Source organism: Lepisma saccharinum, chromosome 25, assembly GCF_977018435.1.
Source record: "Lepisma saccharinum chromosome 25, izLepSacc3.1, whole genome shotgun sequence".
Classification (NCBI taxonomy): domain Eukaryota; kingdom Metazoa; phylum Arthropoda; class Insecta; order Zygentoma; family Lepismatidae; genus Lepisma; species Lepisma saccharinum.
Genome location: NC_139253.1, coordinates 2,193,748 through 2,212,131, shown reverse-complemented (window position 1 = coordinate 2,212,131; position 18,384 = coordinate 2,193,748). Strand labels below are relative to the sequence as shown.

The window sequence follows — 18,384 nt, the reverse complement described above, 5'->3', positions numbered from 1 at the left end:
TTCATTGATAACGCACAATTATAGGCTTCTACATTATAATTTTTATAATTTTCTGGTTCATAAACACTTGAAATTGTACAACAAAATTTATTTCTCTCTGACACGCCCTTTATGCGAAAAAGACCTCCCTTACAATATATTCTACGTGTGTGATATCTCTCACTCTTTCTTTATCCCCCCACTCCAATGGACATTCCTTAAGAACAACAATGATAATAAATACAAATGTTGAAGTCGCAGTAGCTCAGGTCAACATCCGTGGCGGAGTGGTTAGCACCACGCACTAAATGTCAGGGGTCCCGGATTCTAGTTTGTTTCGGATGTGGATGTTTATGTTTGTTCCAATGAGAATACAGAAAACAGAATTTTTTTACATGTCACCCCCTTCCCACTCCCACCCCTATCAGTGCCAGGGGTGTCTCGGAGTTGAACGGCATTGGGAGTGTCACTATTCATCCTAGCGTCCTCGAAAAGGATGGATTCCACACTAATATCGGTCGTTTTCGATTATATTTACATGTCATCCCTTCCCACTCCCCATCCCCAGGGGTGTCTCGGAGTTGAAAGGCATTCGGAGTGCCACCATTCAGATCAGCGACCCCGAAAACTATGGATTCCTCACTAATATGGGTAGTTTTCGATTATTTTTGCATGTCACCCCCTTACAACCCCCACCCCCGGGGGTGTCATGGGTGTCTTACCCCCACAGTATTTCTTCCCAGGTTGCAAGTGATACGCATACCAAGTTTGGTTGAAATCACTCCAGGCGTTCCAAAGTTATGCCGGAACAAACATACATACACACATACATTTTTATATATTAGATTATTTTTAAACTATCTATTTAAAAAAAGAAGAGTCATTATTCTGGAATCTACGGAGACATTCATTCAGGCGGTGCTGATTTTACGAGAGTCACCACACTATTTTTGTGCTCCATTGCGCAACTTGCACGTGTAAAAAAACGAATGCCCAAGAATTTTTATTAAAAAAAAATCCATTTACTGCTAAAGTTAAATAAGAGGAAAACCATTGACTCATTGTTAATAGCCTGGATGACTTGTGTGTGTGTATGGGGGGGTACTTTCTCTCATGTGCCTCCCTGGCTGTGACATAAACTCTTCTTTCTTTGGATTTCTATTATTTTTTCCCAACGCATGTTCAGTGCCGATTCTGTGGATGGGGATGGAATTTATATATTTTTCAAGCCTTATCCCGGGCTAGGATAACACTTCTTCCGAACAAAAAAATATATATTTTTTGCATCATTTTCAGGAATTACAACAGCACTATTTCCGTCTCGCTTATTCTAATTGAGTTTTTTTCTTTTCTTTATTTAGTGTTGCTTCTCTTTTATTTTTGGCTACTCGCAACGATGAAGAGAGACTCAGAAAGAACACCCGTGCTCAGGCCAAATTCGAACCCGCGGCCCTCGCATTCTAACGCACTGTGATAACCACTTCTTCAAAAATGCGTTTTTTTTAAAATATTTTTTTCACGAATTCTTTGCATTTACGTTACTTTCATTGCAGACGTTGACACAGTTAATTAATATTTACGCTGCAATCTTTCTGTTAGCCCTTTTCTTTGAGTCCAAGCGTAACTCAAAATTCCCTGCATGTGGTTAAAATGTTTGATAGTAAGCAACACTGCATTTTTCCGAACACTTACTTCTGCTGTACTGCCACACACAATCGGCTTCGAAGCTGAACCAACTCAAACGAGTGTGCCACTTTATGTGAACAGAAGTGTACTATCCTCCTTTACAATTCAAGCCCCGTTTGATAAAGAAACCTGTGTACGCCAGTGTGTACATGTAGTACAAGGAACTACGACTGTTGATTATGTGTGTGTCAAGAAACCTGCAAATTACATAGAAGGAAGTAGAAAAAGTTTCTTCGTGTAACCAGCCAGGTTAAATCTGCGTTAGCGTTAAACGTTTCGAGTGCATAGATGGAGAGGGGTTTTATAAAAAATGAAAGTTAAGTCCTGAAGCACAGATATGTGTGTTCTTGTTATTTAGCGTCGTTTTCTTGTCACTTTTGTGAAATCGCGGCTAGGATGAGTAGATGAAATTCATGAAAGGAGACATATGTTCAGCCTGGGACTCGGACCCGGGAACTTCGGAAGGGAGATCGAGCGATGTTGCTTCGGAAAGAAACCTTCGGGTTTGAGAATTCTAGAGTTACGTGCCCTGTCTTTATCAATCTAGATAAACTTATATTTACTCCTTTGCGGAGAACACAAGACGTTCAAGGCTATTACGAGAGCACATCAGACGTGAGATGAAGAAAACAAATCATAAGCTACAAAGTCAGGACTCCATCAAACTTCCGCTGATGTTAATTTCTTACAATATGCACTCACAAATAAAATTCTGGTTCTGCATTAATTTTGAAAATCTTTTGCTTGATTACGCTAACTAAATTATACATTTTTAAATCAACTTGCATCCTCTTTCTAATCACCTAGATTTACCAACACGAAGTTTCACCTAGCAACATGAACTGAAATTTTTTAAGGTTAGTCAATAACCATTGAAACAGATTACAATATTGTGTCACACAAATTATGACGTCATACTTAGACACAAGTATTTCTTTTATGGTGGCGGTACAAAATTATTAATTACATCATAAATCGAAGTTCTAAATATGGCCACTGCCATAACAAAAACTCACTGCATGTGCCTTGCAGCCTTACTATATGGATTCTGCTAGCGTTGGTGTTTTTCAGGAGGCCAAAGAGAATGCTTCGACTGTATACGAGGGCGGTGCAGATCTTCGGAAATCCAGTCGGGGAGTTGCAGCAAGAATTACCTGTATCCGAGCATGAAGACATGTAGGGCTGAATGTGGTGAGTAAACATTTGCACACACTACACAGCAATACATTTCATTTACAAATACTTCTGTTTCATGCAAAACTTAGAACAATACATGAGCTGTTTTCCTTCTATTTGGTTTCCTTCATAACGAGTAATGTACAGGGTGTCCACAAAGTCCTGCTACCGTTACAATGAAACTTAACTCCTAAACTATATGAGATAAAGACATGCAGTTTTTTGCAACGTGTTCTACAGCTCTCAGAGTTTTATTTACAATTACAACACTTGCAAATGCGCCCCGTTAGTTGCCCTCAGGACGTCGAGACGATATTCGATCTCCATCCATACACGCTGCAGCATCAACCTGTTCGAGAACTTCTGCAATCCGTGTACGAAGTGTGACAAGATCTGGAACAGGGGTTTCGTAGACACGATCCTTGACGTACCCCCGGATAAAAAAAAATCAAGGGGGTGATATCAGGGGAGCGCGGTGGCCAGGAGATTGGTCCACCGCGGCCAATCCATCTCCCAGGGGAATGTCTATCTAAAAGGTCCCTCATATCTAGAGACCAATGAGGAGGCGCTCCATCTTGCTGGAAGATTATGTTTGGCTGCAGTTCCAACACCTGAGGGAGTAGGTATTCATGAATCATGTCGTAGTAATTAATTAGCCCCTGTAACCGTGTCCTCGGCAAGGATAAATGGGCCGATTATCATGCATAAGAGCACACCAAATGTTCAGTTTCGGGATAGCTCAAACATGTTCACGAATGACGTGAGGATTTCCAGAACCCCATATCCGAACGTTATGGCGGTTAACATGTCCAGACACATGGAAAGTGGCTTCATCAGAGAATATCACCCTTTGCTGTCGTCATTGTCGCTCACAACATAATCTGCAAAAAAAACAAAAAAAAAACAATAAAAATTAAAATAATAATAATAAAATACCACTACTTATTACAACTTTGAGAGCTGTAGAACACGTTGCAAAAAACCGCATGTCTTTATCTCATATAGTTTAGGAGCTATGTTTCATTGTAATGGTAGCGGGACTTTGTGGACACCCTGTACATTTTTAATGAGGACGAATTATCATAAGAGAAAAGTTGGCGAACTATAAATTTTATGGCATTGTTTGGAAAGCTCCCCCTATGTAACGAAGTTCGAAGATGAATCTTACGTGCTAATTTAATCTGAAACTCCCTTATGAGAAATTCTAATACTAATATACAAGATATTATTACTTATGAAAGCATCCCCCGCACTAGGGGAATTTGCATAGGCATATAATCTGATGTATTTTACGACACCCTTCATTCATGTTTTCACACTACAATTTCAAAACTTATGAAAAGTATGAATTATATGAAGTATCTTCAGATATCTCAGAGGGGGATGGGATACTTTCTTTCCCTGGCCACCCCCTACGGTCGCTTTTGATTCATATATTTCACGATTTGCTAAGAGTGGCATAATTGGAACGTAAATTTGTATCAGATCGTAAATTAACCACTGAAATGTTATATGGCTTGTTACCATCTGATACAATTCGTTGCTTTGCTAAATGTAAGCCCACTTTATGCGTCTGTCAGGACTTTATTCTCAGATCAAAGTGAATTACGAGTCAATGAGGTATGTCCCAATAAGAATCAAATCCTGGAATTTTTTTACACTTTAACTAAACAAAAATCAGCTCTAAGTTCCATGATGTCAGCTCCTTTTTCATTTGGTAACATGTGGCCGCGCATCATCGAGTTTTCTGACTGATCGTTTCCGTTCTTTTTAAAGTCACTCTCCATTTGTCCTCACGACACTGGGCCAACACCGAAAGTTCGTGGGCTCACGCCGGGAATCCGGCTCAGAACCGGTCGCACCAAAGCCGACAACGACAACCATTTGGTTACGCATGAACGCTTCACACATTGACACCCTTCCTTGTTATGACAATTTCCAGACAACCCAGCGTTCACAAAACTAGAAATTGTGTTGATTCCGTTGCTAAAATTTCATTTATTCACCTTAGAAAACATCCTGATGTGCCTTAATAGAAAATTATGGAGAAATGCCTTGAACCTGTGACCTCTCGGTACTCAAATAAAATCATTAATTTAAGTTACCTCCGTGCTCCTGTTCTCGCAAGGGTCGTTCAAGATCGACGGAGAGTTTTATTTATAGATTAAATTGGTAAGTTCTACAAGCACCAAACTATGCAGGGGAGAGGTGGGTAGCGATGGACACTTAAGGAAAAATCACAGTATGTGGCAACTGAGATATCAAAATCAACGTAATTGTTTCTATTTATCTGATATAGAACATGATTTATACATATGCTGCTAAACTGCAATCAATAGTTGAAATGCAAACTCAAACAATGGGTTAGAAAAAAGTTCTTGTTCTGTTACACAAACAATAAGTGGTGGGTAGCCCCGGACAGCAAAAAAGGTTGCAAAATCATTGTTAATTGGTTACACAAACATCACAAATAAAGTAAATATCAAGTGGCTCTACTCCAGGACACTCTACATGTGCCCAACCTTTACATTGAGAACATTGAATCCAGTCTTCCTCGAAGGTTTCAGAACAAATAATTCACACAGTCTTCTCCACCTGAGTGACTGGTAGAGTTGTGATCCTCTTTCCTTTCTTCTTTTGTGGTTTGGATGGGCCGAGATTGAGGGAACAGTTCACAGCTTACCATTGCTCTTTGCTTGGATCTTCTGCTCCAAAGCCGCTTTAAAAGGGCTTGGATGCTAATATTTCGCTCCTCTCGAGATTTCCTTTTTTTGCACGTTCTTCTCTTCTTGCTGAATTTCTTGTCAGAGTCTAGGTCGCATATTACATTCATTTCCACTTTTGATTTTGTTCAGTCAGTCTTGAATAGAACTTTTAGCTAGGCTAAAATACTCTGCTGCTCCTCTTACACCCATTCTCGACTGTAATACATGATCCACTGCTGGTTTCATGGTATCCTCGGACCACGAACCCTGGGTTATAGTCCTTCCTTTGAATTTTGGAATCTTTCTCATGTTCAGTGCCTGAAAACGACACTGTTACTGAAGTAAGCCTAACTATAGGCTCAATGCAGCATTGTCCGGGGCTACCCCTTTTCGCCCTGTCCACGGGTACCCGCCACACACGTTTCACACATACTCAGAGCCTAACATGACGTCACTACAGGGTTACGTCATACGGCATTTTACGAACATACATCATACCTTGTAAACTGTTACTGTCTAGTAGAGTTTCACTTACCAAGAGACCTGTCAGATGCTCGTAAATATTATCTGTGGAGGTTGTAGTCTTCAACGAAAACACAAAATGCACTGGCGTGACCACATTCAAATCAACTGAAACGCCACGTAATCTCTAGTGGAGGGAAGTCTTAGTGATAAATAGGTGCTGTCATCTCATCGCAATTCACGAAAACATATACTGTACGCGGCTACCCTCTGTCCGCGAGTACCCTCCTTCCCCCTAAGTTTTTCAAAGAAACACCCTTGAGCATTCAGGTACTACTGTCATCGTGTCCGTTCCTTGAGTCCCTTGGCGTAGAAGAAGGAAGTTGCCTGCTGTCGTAGCCACTGCAGAACATCTTTTGTCAGTCCTTCATCTGTCTTCAATTTCTTCCCTCTCGTATGCTCTTTAAGCAGCTCAAAAAAATCCGTTAATCACCGAGGGCTAAGTCCGGAGTGTAAGAACATGGGTGAAAAGCTCCGGAGTGCATTTCGGCTATAGATGAATGCTGGGCATTTATCATGACCCTTTCCCAAAACAATCCACATAAAGAACACCTTGCATGTCCCAGTCGGAGAAATGTGGTCATGTGGTTCATTCTTCAGCAACTAGCGTTCTTCGCCAAAGTGTTGACATTATTCGTTGAACGTTGTAGGTACGTTCGAAGGGGCATAGATGTAGGGCCCCACGCATTCCCGATTTCGACCATTCATGTTAATATGATCAGCACCAAGCTCCGACCGCCTCATCCCCCTTCCCACATATACCCCATTTATAGAGGCTGGGTGAACCCCACCTGAACCAGGAAAGAAGAGTTTACAGGATTCTTGTTGGGAAACCTGACGGTAGGAAGGCCAAGACGAAGATGGAGAGATAACGTTGAGATGGACCAGCAGGAAATCCGTAAGGATGGAAAAGATTCGATTGATCTTGCCCAGATTAGTCAGGTGAAAGGATTGTGTTGCTGCAGCCGTAAACCTTCGTTTTTCAGAAGGCTAGGGAGATAGTAAAATTTTTGTTTTCGTTCCAGGTAGAGTGTGTTTCCGATGTGATGAAGGAAGTTGCGTCAGAGAGCGAAGTCATCGACAAGGATGTGTTGGTCATCACTTGTTCTACTCTGAGAGGATATGTGAAGAAGAATGCAGTAAGTGTGAAGGGGTAACAAGCTAAACTACTTTTACTGTGTGACTGTGAGCTGTCAGAAGTTGACAAAACAACTACAATGTAATATTCTAACGTTAAAATTTAACAGTCTACCTGTTAATTTACAGAAAAGGGACACAATCTATTTCTTTTTTATATTTGAATAGTTTATAGAAATAGCCCGCCTCTACACGAATGTCCTGGTACCTTTAAATAAACCACAAAGTCAGTTTCTCTGAATTTAACGGTTCCTCGCTTTTTATTCTCTTTCTTTACTTCATCGTTATTTTCAATTTAATAGATAACTACATAAGAAAATATTTTTTTTAAAAAAAAATGGCGTTTCCTATAGCTACATACATTGGTAATTTCAAATTTATATTATTGTATTAACTCGTTCTGGTGACCGGAACAGGTGTATTGCAAAGAATTGTTTATTTACGTTAGTTTATGGTTGGTTTTAGTTATCTAACTATGGTTATTTTGGGTATGTTATATATATATAAATAGGTAGGAAAAGCATTCTGGAATCCAGAACAGTTAATGGTTTGAGTGGTTAAAGAAGGTAGGGTTGTGGGGTAGGTGGAGCGTTTAGATGGGGATGATGTATTGATAACTTCGTTTGGGGGTTGGCTTCAATTCGTCTGCACGGAAACTAGTACCCAGTCAGTTTATAGAAGTTCGAATAAAAGTAATGTAAAATGTTCCGTTCACGTTGCATGAAGGCACATGTGGAGGGAGGATGATATTGACGTAGGGCACCACATACTCTCGATATCGGCCAGGTGACGTGATGTTAGCTCGTAGGGTTGCCTCCAGGTACTCATGTATTTGATTCTGGGTGAACCCCAGAGCCACTTTATGCAGAGACAAAGCTGGAAAAATTCCACACTTTAAACCACCCTGGAATCGAACCTAGGTCTCCCTCGTGGCAGTCAGACGCCCAACCGACTATCCCACCATGGCTGCAATACAAACTTTGATTGACAAAATTCCTGATCATGTTACTAAGTCATGGGACACACTTGTTTGAATCCACATACCTGTCGAGGAAGAAATTCCTAATAGTTGCATCGAATCAGTTGCACTTTAAGTATTTATTTAAAAACTTTTCTGAACAATGTCGCCTAAGTAGCCGAACGCTTACGATTTTGAAATTACGTCTCTAATTCTAATTCTAGCATGGTCATACTGTTTATGTGAGTGTCTCGGCAATGATTTAATCTAACCGAACTTGATCCTCATCGTTGCAATTAGTCTAAAGTGGCAAAAGGCGACGCCGAATAAGAATAATGTAAATACATTTATAAGAAAAATATTCTGTAATGATAGTTCTAGCAATTGATTATACACAAGTACGGTCACAGACACTTCTGAATTGTAACAATCCCATTGGATGTCAATGGGATCGCTACGACTGTACATTATGTGGAGAAGAATGAAGTTATTCAATAATATTTTACCTGATTGTTTAAGCTTATTGTTTTATTTTGCAGGTCAATCTGCAGATATATCTGTAGGTAAGGAATACAATAATTCTGTTTACATCTTTCAATTTTCTCTGAAACTTACTCCCCCCCTTCTCTCTCTTTCTCTCGGTTTTCCGTTTTTACAATACTTGGATAGCAATCTGTGTGGACAGAGTATTGTTCAAATCAGGGTTGTTAAAGGTGCAGGAATTTTAAATAAATTCAATTCCTGTCCAGGAGAGAAATATCAGCAAGCGCAAATGGGTTTTGGACCGTAAACAACCTTATCTGTAAAGTATTTCAATTCGGCTATGGAACCTTTTTTCGGATCAATTTAAATCCGGTGCAAGTTCCATATTGAAATGAAACAATACTAGACTCGGACCGAATTTATGTTGTGCGAGAAAAATGTCCCTGTTCTGTTGCGGAATCATATAGTACCCGTTAGAATTTATGGATTCCTGGACCTTCAACAACCCTGGATCAAATGCACGTGGCCTTCCGCGAAGGGACACAAAAGCAAAACTATCCTCCTCGTAGTATGCAACTCTGATAACTGCAATCTTGGAGACCAATGGAGCTCCGGCGCCAAGACCAGCAGTCAAAATAATCCTCTTAAGAATTGTGTTGTCTTCCAGGTGCGTTTGTGATTGTTCCTTCATCCAGCTCACCATATGAATTCATTCCCATCGTCGCGATTAGCCAAAGTGGAAGAAAAGCGAGTGCAATAAGCTAATTCAATCAATCAAACGTCGATGTAAACTTCAATGCAACGTAATTGTGATATTCGTGCCCATATTTAATTTTACATACACAATCCTTCTTTGTATGAAAGCTATCAACACACTTCAAATCTCTGCATGTTGGATAATTCGCCACGTTTGGCAACCCTAATGTCCCAAATCCCACGACCAGCTCTAGTTGGCAACTCTGTGCTTACTACAAATAATTCACTAGCCTAACGTGAACAATATGAGGAAGTATATTCTGAACATAATTTGTTTTATTCAGCAAGTTAATTTTCATGAGTTACAGACCATATATATTTGGGATCCGTAAGTGTTTACTGGTTCCAAGAAGGATATTTCTAAGTTTAGAATTTTTCGTACGGGGCTTTTCTGTGTTCAATATAATTATACAATAATATAAAAATTTATTATACAACAAATGAATACATATAATAGTACGCAGTACATAACATAATAACAGTATTGAAAAAATATTTTGTTTACCCTTGCTGTTCTATTTTACAGATGAGTCCTCGAAAACAACTGAAGGTTAGTTATCACCTTATTTAGATATTTGAATTCTAAATCATTTAGCTGCAAAGGATCTATTATTCTCATCATATTTCGGGATGAAATAGATGAAAATCACAGTACTTCACGTAACGCTATATTTTTTCATCGCATTTGCGAAAAATGGATGAGAAGCCCAAATCAGCCTCCACCACGTAACGCAATGTTAAAACTGCGTTTGGATCGAACCAAGAACCTTGCACCTTCGATTGGGTGATATAGTTATTCATCATTCATCTTTCAGATGGTTATCACTAGCTTAGCTTAAAGTATGATGTATGTGAGAGGTTACATTCAAAGGAATGGCAAAATAATTCACAAGTGCAATAATTGGATTTCTGTATTCTCCATGACTGAACCGATATGGATATTGGTAAGAAGAGGATAACACTTGCCTCACAAATAGATGAAGATTATTTCCACACTTGTTCTCTCAATTGTCACTTGTCTGACCTTCCTGTCAGAATTCAATCTGTTCACGCACCATTGTCCAATAATCGTTTCCCACTTCCCTTCACTCTCTCTCTCTCTCTCTCTCTCCCTCTCTCTCTCTCTCTCTCTTTCTCTCACAATCCGCAGCCCTTACTCTCTCTCTCTCTCGTATTCTCGCCAACTGCTCTCGCTCCCTCACGATTCCAACGCTCATTCCATAGCCGTCTCTCAAGTCACTAACCTAACGTTTGCGTAATTCCTTATTCCGCATTCCTTTCTCTGCTTCCTGCTATGTTAGGAATAACATAAGACTTCTAAACTTTTTACCTAATACCTTGGGAACGATAAATTGTATCAAGTAGTTTTAAGTTTAAACTGTAATGTACCATTGTATCACAAGATTAAATTTTTGATTGATTGATATGTTTTATTTTACTTCGCTTTTGTGCCACGTTTGCCTAATTTGAAAAGATGGTGATGATTGATGACATGATGAAATTGATAAATGGACACTTACAATCATCCATACCCAGGCCGGGATTCGAACGCGGGACTCCTGGCATCGTAGCGCGATGTGCTATCCACTCCACCACAGGTGACGGCACCATGACATTTTGGGCATACAATATATGTTGACAATTACGGTGTTTATATTAAGCACGTATTAGATGCTCGGATAACAACAAGGTCATGAATTATAACTTATCGCATAAAGTAAAAAATTCTATAAGGTCAAATAAACCTATAATTTCTTAATTGAACTTGCAACATGGGGTTGAAAATATTCTCGTTTAATCCCCTAATGGTGGCTAAGTGTAGTGAAGAGAATAACATTTAGTTTCGAATAAATATTCATGTAATGAAGAAAACTGTTTTTTGTCAAGTGGTTAAATTAAACAATTTGTATTTGTTGTTCATAATTTGATATTAGAAGGATTTGTTCTTTAATCTCATTTGGAATTTTGTAGTAAAAGTTTGAATTTGCAGCTTTTTACACTAGCCAAAACCATGTCCACAAAAAATATAATATTCAATAATATTTTATGTTATGTGTTTCACATCGTTACAGATGAATCTTCTATTTCAACTGAGGGTAAGTGAACCACATTTAGTGTTTTATTGACATTTGAAGTATATTTAACCAGTATCAATTGGGAACTAGAAGGAGAGTTCCAAACATTGGTAGAACAGGAAATTTTCTCGAGTAGGAAATTTATGGAAAAGCCATGGAATTTTGTAAAATCACTCGGACCCAAGAAATTATATTATTATTGTGAGAAATGATATTGAATAATTGTATCTAGACAGAGATTTTAAAGACGACCGTCCCCATCCTCGTGAACCGCTCCTGGTGGTCATAAAAGTTCGAATAAAAACAAGGTAAAATTCTCTGTGCACGTTGCATGCTGGCACATGGGGAGGGGGGATGATGTTGACGTAAGGGCCCAAACATTGACGTGACGGGTTGCCTCATATGGTTGGCTCAAGGTTCCCCTGTTTTTGATTCTGGGTGAACCCCGGAGCCACTTTATGCAGAGACAAAGGTGGACAAATACCACAATTGAAACCACCCAGGATTCGAACCTAGGACACCTGCATGGCAGTCAGATATCCTACCTACAAGACGACCATGGCTGCAAAACGAACTTGGACATTGACTTATTAGCATGGTCAGGAATTTTGTCAAAGGACACACTTATTTGAATTCACATGATACACGATACCCGATGGAGGTACATAGTGTTTCGGACCCCACTTAAAAACTGTAGGCCCAGTCTCGATTAGTCTTACTGTGCACAAAGTTGACTTAAACACCATTTCAAAACCAGTTGAATTGATTTATATTGGAAATGAAGATGCATGTTTTTTTTTCCAATAGAGCGTGGTTGTCCGCCTCACCAATTCTTGTGTGAGACCAGTGGAGAGTGCATCGAAGAGGATAAAGTGTGTGATGGATATAAAGATTGTGAAGATGGATCTGATGAAAACTTTGATATTTGCGGTAGGTAAATTGTATATAGCCTATAACGAGAGGTTTGTACTGTTATTATTAGTAACGGATGATTTCGATTTTCATTCAAATGATGCTTAGGCAGTTCCAAGGCTCGCAATCAGCCTGCCATAGAACATTATTTTGATGAGACGCGAATCGCGTTGAAGCGTTTATCCGAACAGGTTCCACGCAGAAGTGGAGGCATTCATTCGAACAGGTTCCATGCTGAAAGGATGGCGTTCATTCGAACAGGTTTCATGCTGAAATGGAGGCGTTCATATGAACAGGTTCCATGATGAAGGGATGCCGTTCATCCGAACAGGTTCCATGCGGAACTGGAGGCGTACATCCGAACATGCTCCATGCGGGACTGGAGGCGATAATCCGAACATGTTCCATGCGGAACTGGAGACGTTCACGCGAAAAGGTTCCATGAGGAACTGGAGGCGTTCATCCGAACAGGTTCCTTTGGTAAGTGGAAGCGTTCATACAAACAGGTTCCTTTCATATGTGGAAGTGTTCATCAGCACAGGTTGCATACGGAACTGGGGACGTTCATCCAAACATGTTCTATGCGGAACTGGAGTCGTTCATCCGAACAGGTTGCACGCGGCTGTTGATGCGTTCATAAGAATAGGTTCCTTAGGCACTGTGCAATCGTAAGTACATGTCCATTGTTATACGGATCAATTGTGGGAATGTGTATTTTTAACAATTCATTTTTTCAAAAACCAAGATGTTTACATTCTGCAAATAAAGGTGGATTTTAATATTTCCTTTTCTATAGGACATGGTTGTCCGCCTCACGAATTCCAGTGTAAGACCAGTAGAGAGTGTATCGAAGAGGATAAAGTGTGTGATAGACATGCAGATTGTCAAGATAAATCTGATGAAGACATTTTCATTTGCGGTAAGTAAATTGCATATAGCCTATAACGAGAGCTTTGTACTGTTATTATTACTAACGGAGGATTTTGTTTTTCATTCAAATGATGCTTAGGCAGTTCCAAGGCTCGAAATCAGCCTGCCACAGAACATTGGTTTGATGAGATGCGATTCGCGGTAGTGGAAGCGTTTATCCGATCAGGTCTCCATGCGGAAGTAGAGGAATTCATCGGAACAGGTTCCATGCTGAAGTGAAGGCGTTTACACGAACAGGTTCAATGTGGAAGTGGACACGTTCACACGAAAATATTCCATGAGGAACTGGAGGCGTTCAACCGAACAGGTTATTTTCGAAAGTGGAGGCGTTCATCCGAACAGGTTGCACGCGGCTGTTGATGCGTTCATTCGAATAGGTTCCTCAGGCAATGTGTAATCTTAAGTACATGTCCATTGTTATACGGATCAATTGTGGGAATGTGTTTTTTTAACAATTTATTTTTTCACAAACCAAGATGTTTAAATTCTGTAAATAAAAGTGGATTACAATATTTCCTTTTCCATAGGACCTGGTTGTCGGCCTCACGAATTCCAGTGTAAGACCAGTGGTGAGTGCATCGAAGAGAAGAGAGTGTGTGATGAATATCCAGATTGTGAAGATGGTTCTGATGAAGACATTGCTATTTGCGGTAAGTAAATTGTATATAGCCTATACCGAGAGCTTTGTACTGTTATTTTTACGAACGGATGATTTAGTTTTTCATTCAAATGATGCTTAAGCAGTTCCGAGGCTCGCAATCAGCCTGCCACAGAACATTGGTTTGATGAGACGCGAATCGAGGTAGTGGAAAGTTTTCATGCGGAAGTGGAGGCATTCATCCGGACAGCTTCCATGGTGAAGCTTAGGCGTTCATCCGAACAGGTTCCATTCTGAAGTTAAGGCGTTCATCGCAACAGGTTTCTTGCGGAAGCGGAGGCGCTCATCCGAACAGGTTCCATGCGGAACTGGAGGCGTTCATCCGAAAAGGTTCCGTACGGAACTGGATACGTTCATCCGAACAGGTTCCATGCGGAACTGGAGTCGTTCATCCGAACAGGTTCCACTTGGCTGTTGATGCGTTCATCTGAATAGGTTCCTTAGACACTTTGTAATCTTAAGTACATGTCCATTGTTGTACGGATCAATTGTGGGAATGTGTCTTTTTAACAATTTATTTTTCCACAAACCAAGATGTTTACATTTTGCAAATAAAGGTGGATTATAATATTTCCTTTTCCATAGGACCTGGTTGTCGGCCTCACGAATTCCAGTGTAAGTCCAGTAGAGAGTGCATCCAAGAGGATAGAGTGTGTGATGGATTTGCAGATTGTGAAGATGGATCTGATGAAGACAATGCTATTTGCGGTAAGTAAATTGTATATATCAGTGTTTGGAAGTAACTAGTTACAAGTAACTAAGTTACAAGTAACAGTTACTTTTTTGAGAAAATGTAACTGTAACTAGTTACTTTTGAAAGTGAGTAACTGTAAGTGAGCTTCTTTTTTACGACAGAAGTAACGTTTAAACATTTACTTGTACACTTACTTTTACAGTTACTTTGCAACACTTAAATTGCTATGTAAGTGTCATAAATTATTGGCGATTTAGAACTCAAAGTGAACCGGAATTTAGTTTCTGCTGTGATATAAAAGCCCATCTTTGATACTGTTAAAGATTTATTTATAAAAACTAACCACCATATATCTTTTTTTTTTTTATATTTTCTTATATTCGCATATAACAGAACTTTTCTCTTTCTCATTTTGCTATGCATTTGTTTCTATATAACTTCAATTGTTTATTTTGTGTATATCCAATTCTTTAAGAAACCTGCACTCCCATTGGTCAGTTCATATCGGGTGCGGTGCCTAGTTTCCACCATCTTTGCGCGGTAGCTTACTTCCGCCAGTGTTCGTGCAGAAGTCATTCCGGCAGCAGGCGAAAGTCACCGCGTTACAGATATTCATTAAGAAAACGTAAGCCTAACGTTGCTACGTCTCATTCGGCATATCAGTGAAGTGCAGTGATATGTAGTTCAGTATGACAGGAACATTACAGTGCTGATATCATTCAGTGAAGAACTAGTGACGTGTTATTGTAGCACCGGCTTCCAACTTCATATACACAGTTTACTGAGGCACGAGTGCAGGACAGTGTAATTACGTGTTATGTGTACATATTTATTATACTACATCGTTTTAATTTTTAGTAAGTGCCTGCATTTTCTTTACACCTCAAGAAGATCGCGGTGAACTCAGCTCTATGGTGATACAATACATTCCAGGGAGACAATCAGGGTCCTACCGGGCCGCAAACTCATTCGTTTATGGTCCTCCGCAGGCCGCGATCTCCTTTGTATTCAACATGAGGTACGTTACCATCAGTGATTTTAGTGACATTGTGTTGTGCAAACATTATTTTCAAGTACAGTAACTACAAGTTATTAAAAACATTACGTCATTCGTTGTAGCGCGCGAGATATTTTCCACGAGGCTGAAGGACACGATCGGGACTTTCCCGACCGACATCGCACTCGCTGTACTTGTCAGTGACGTTTCACAGTCCACTCCCTTCGCCCCTCGCGGTGTACGAGGAATTTGCGGTCGGGAACCAGTGGCATGACGTCGTCCACCCGTGGTGTGCTGCCGAGTTATTTTTAGACTGCAGTTTTTCGTTCCCTCCCAGGACTGGTCTTTCGGTTCGTTTCGCGGTGGAAACTTACAGCGGGAAGCAACCATAGCAACCGTGTATCAGCTGTTCGAGTACTCGTCAGTGTCAACGATCACCGCAGTGTTGCAGCCTAACCAGGACTTCAGATGCCCAGATCGTCCAGAATGCCAGATCGGTGAGTACAATAGTGTTTGGTTCAATACTTCCTCATTTTCTCCTTTCATTTCAAAACGCATTGCTAAGTCCCTCCCACTTTGAGGCATGGCAGACTTAGCAAATCTTCTAAAGCAACGTGCCGCCTGCAGGGGCAAATAACGAGATTGCAGTCGTATATTAGCAGTGTTGATCCAGAGGCGCTAAACGTTCAACAGATCAAGGTTCGGCTGGAGCAACTGAACACATTATGGCCCAAGCTGGAAGAAATTCAGGATATTGAATTTGAAGTCACAGCCGATGAACACACGGCAGTTCGAGAGACAATCGAACTTTCACATTTCGATCTTAAGTCGCAGATGCTAACATTAATTGAGGAAAACCATTCAAATACAGATGGCGCGGAAAATGAACACAGGGCTTCGTGCAAGTCTCAAGTAAGTTGCCATTAATAGAGCTTCGCATTTCAGTGGAAACTACACCCAATGGGTATCATTCAAAGACACATTTTTTACGCTCATACATGATAATTTGGATATTTCAGAAATTCCAGTATTTACGTGTCGCACTAAAGGGTGAGGCATTACAAATCATTGAAAGCATACCAATCACAGCATCCAACTACGTTGTAGTGTGGAAACAACTCCAAGAGCGTTTTAACAACAAGCGTCTCATAGCTGCTTCACACGTGAATGATATTTTGCATATAAAACCAGTGTCGAAAGAAAACGCAGACGAATTGCGATCGTTCACAAACACAGCTATTAGCTCCATCTCAGCGTTAAAAATATTAGCAGAAGATAGGTCACTATCAGACATAGTGCTAGTTTAACATCTGACTTCTCAGCTTGATGCCACAACACGAAAAGCTTTTGAATTAGAAGTGAATGATTCTGAATTCACCACTCTTAACAGTTTGTTTAAATTTCTAGAGCACAGAACCAAGGCTTTAGAGAAATTCAAACCAAATTTCCAATGATAGATCAACATTCAAGCCACAGTTTACTGGCAACAAAAACAACAAGATCACACACCTGCGCATCCTTCTCCTTCAAGATCGTATGTTTCTACTGTATCTCTTTCATGCCTGTATTGCAATTATACTATGAAGAATAATAAGCATCCGCTGTTTGCGTGTAGTTCTTTCAAAGCAGCTACGATAGCTCAGAAGTACACATTTCTTCGAGACAACAAGACCTGTTTCAATTGTCTTGGACATTCGGATCACCAGGGATTTAGGTCAGGATGCAAGGCAGGATCGTGCAAGTACTGCGGCGAGAAACATAATTCCCTTCTTCATGAAGATAAGAACAGCGGAGAACGTCAATCACAGAAGCAGCCCAGTCAACCCAGAAGTAAATCGGCAGTAGGCGATCATAATGATGTCCAGGTAACACTGGTCAATTTCAGAAGTGACCTTGTTTTTGTTGTATCACCCTCAGTTATTTAGAAATCTTCATTGTTGTATAAATCGTAATTCCTGCCCAGAAATTAGAAGTTAATAATATTCCCGATAGATGGCAGTGCACCTCTTATTACATTATATGATTAACAAAATTGCTGAAGACGCCTAGTAACAATGAATGATTCAATAAATTTGTTTCTAAGTTTTGTTATTCGATACCAACTAATGCAAATAGTACAGTTTTTAATTTATTTACCGTGTATAAGGTTACGTGATCCGAAAACCTTAGTTAAGTGTATTGTAGATATTGTATATGTAAATAGCAATAGGGAATGCAAAATATTTGATAAAGTTTTCGTCATTGTCGATAGTTCGTGCTGTGTTGTGTCGAGAGACAATGTCGTCGTCGTCCAGGAAGTGTTTCAACTCGCCCCATGTATTCTGTTACATTTGTGGAAGCTATGTAATGAAGAGGCAAAGACAACGTATCACCACATTTGTGAGGTGTGCTTACCACGAATATTTTGGTGTTAAAGTAGGTGATCAGGACAAAAACTGGGCCCCGCATGAAGTTTGCAAAACATGTGTGGAAGCTTTGCGATTGTGGAAGTGTGGCAAGAGGAAAGCATTGCCATTTGGAATACCAATGGTATGGCGGGAACCAAAAAATCACATTGATGACTGCTATTTCTGTGCTATAGATGTTAGCGGTTTCAGTGCTAAGAACAAGAGCAATGTGAGCTATCCCAACAACATACAATCGGCCATTAGGCCCGTGCCTCATGGGCCAGATGTACCTGTACCTGTACCACGTACGAGTAGTGATAATTGCAGCA

The 18,384-nt window shown here is 40.1% G+C and overlaps 1 protein-coding gene across 1 annotated transcript in view; it reads left to right on the top strand.

Moving 5' to 3' along the window:
* Positions 1–18,384, top strand: part of LOC145978988 (uncharacterized) — a 106,859-nt gene that overhangs the window by 47,683 nt on the left and 40,792 nt on the right. The window contains exons 11-19 of the mRNA XM_083112047.1: positions 2,737–2,856; positions 7,094–7,207; positions 8,703–8,726; positions 9,929–9,952; positions 11,475–11,498; positions 12,285–12,407; positions 13,186–13,308; positions 13,847–13,969; positions 14,563–14,685. Of these exons, the coding sequence (XP_082968173.1) occupies positions 2,737–2,856; positions 7,094–7,207; positions 8,703–8,726; positions 9,929–9,952; positions 11,475–11,498; positions 12,285–12,407; positions 13,186–13,308; positions 13,847–13,969; positions 14,563–14,685 (798 nt within the window). The remainder of the gene's footprint in view (positions 1–2,736; positions 2,857–7,093; positions 7,208–8,702; positions 8,727–9,928; positions 9,953–11,474; positions 11,499–12,284; positions 12,408–13,185; positions 13,309–13,846; positions 13,970–14,562; positions 14,686–18,384) is intronic.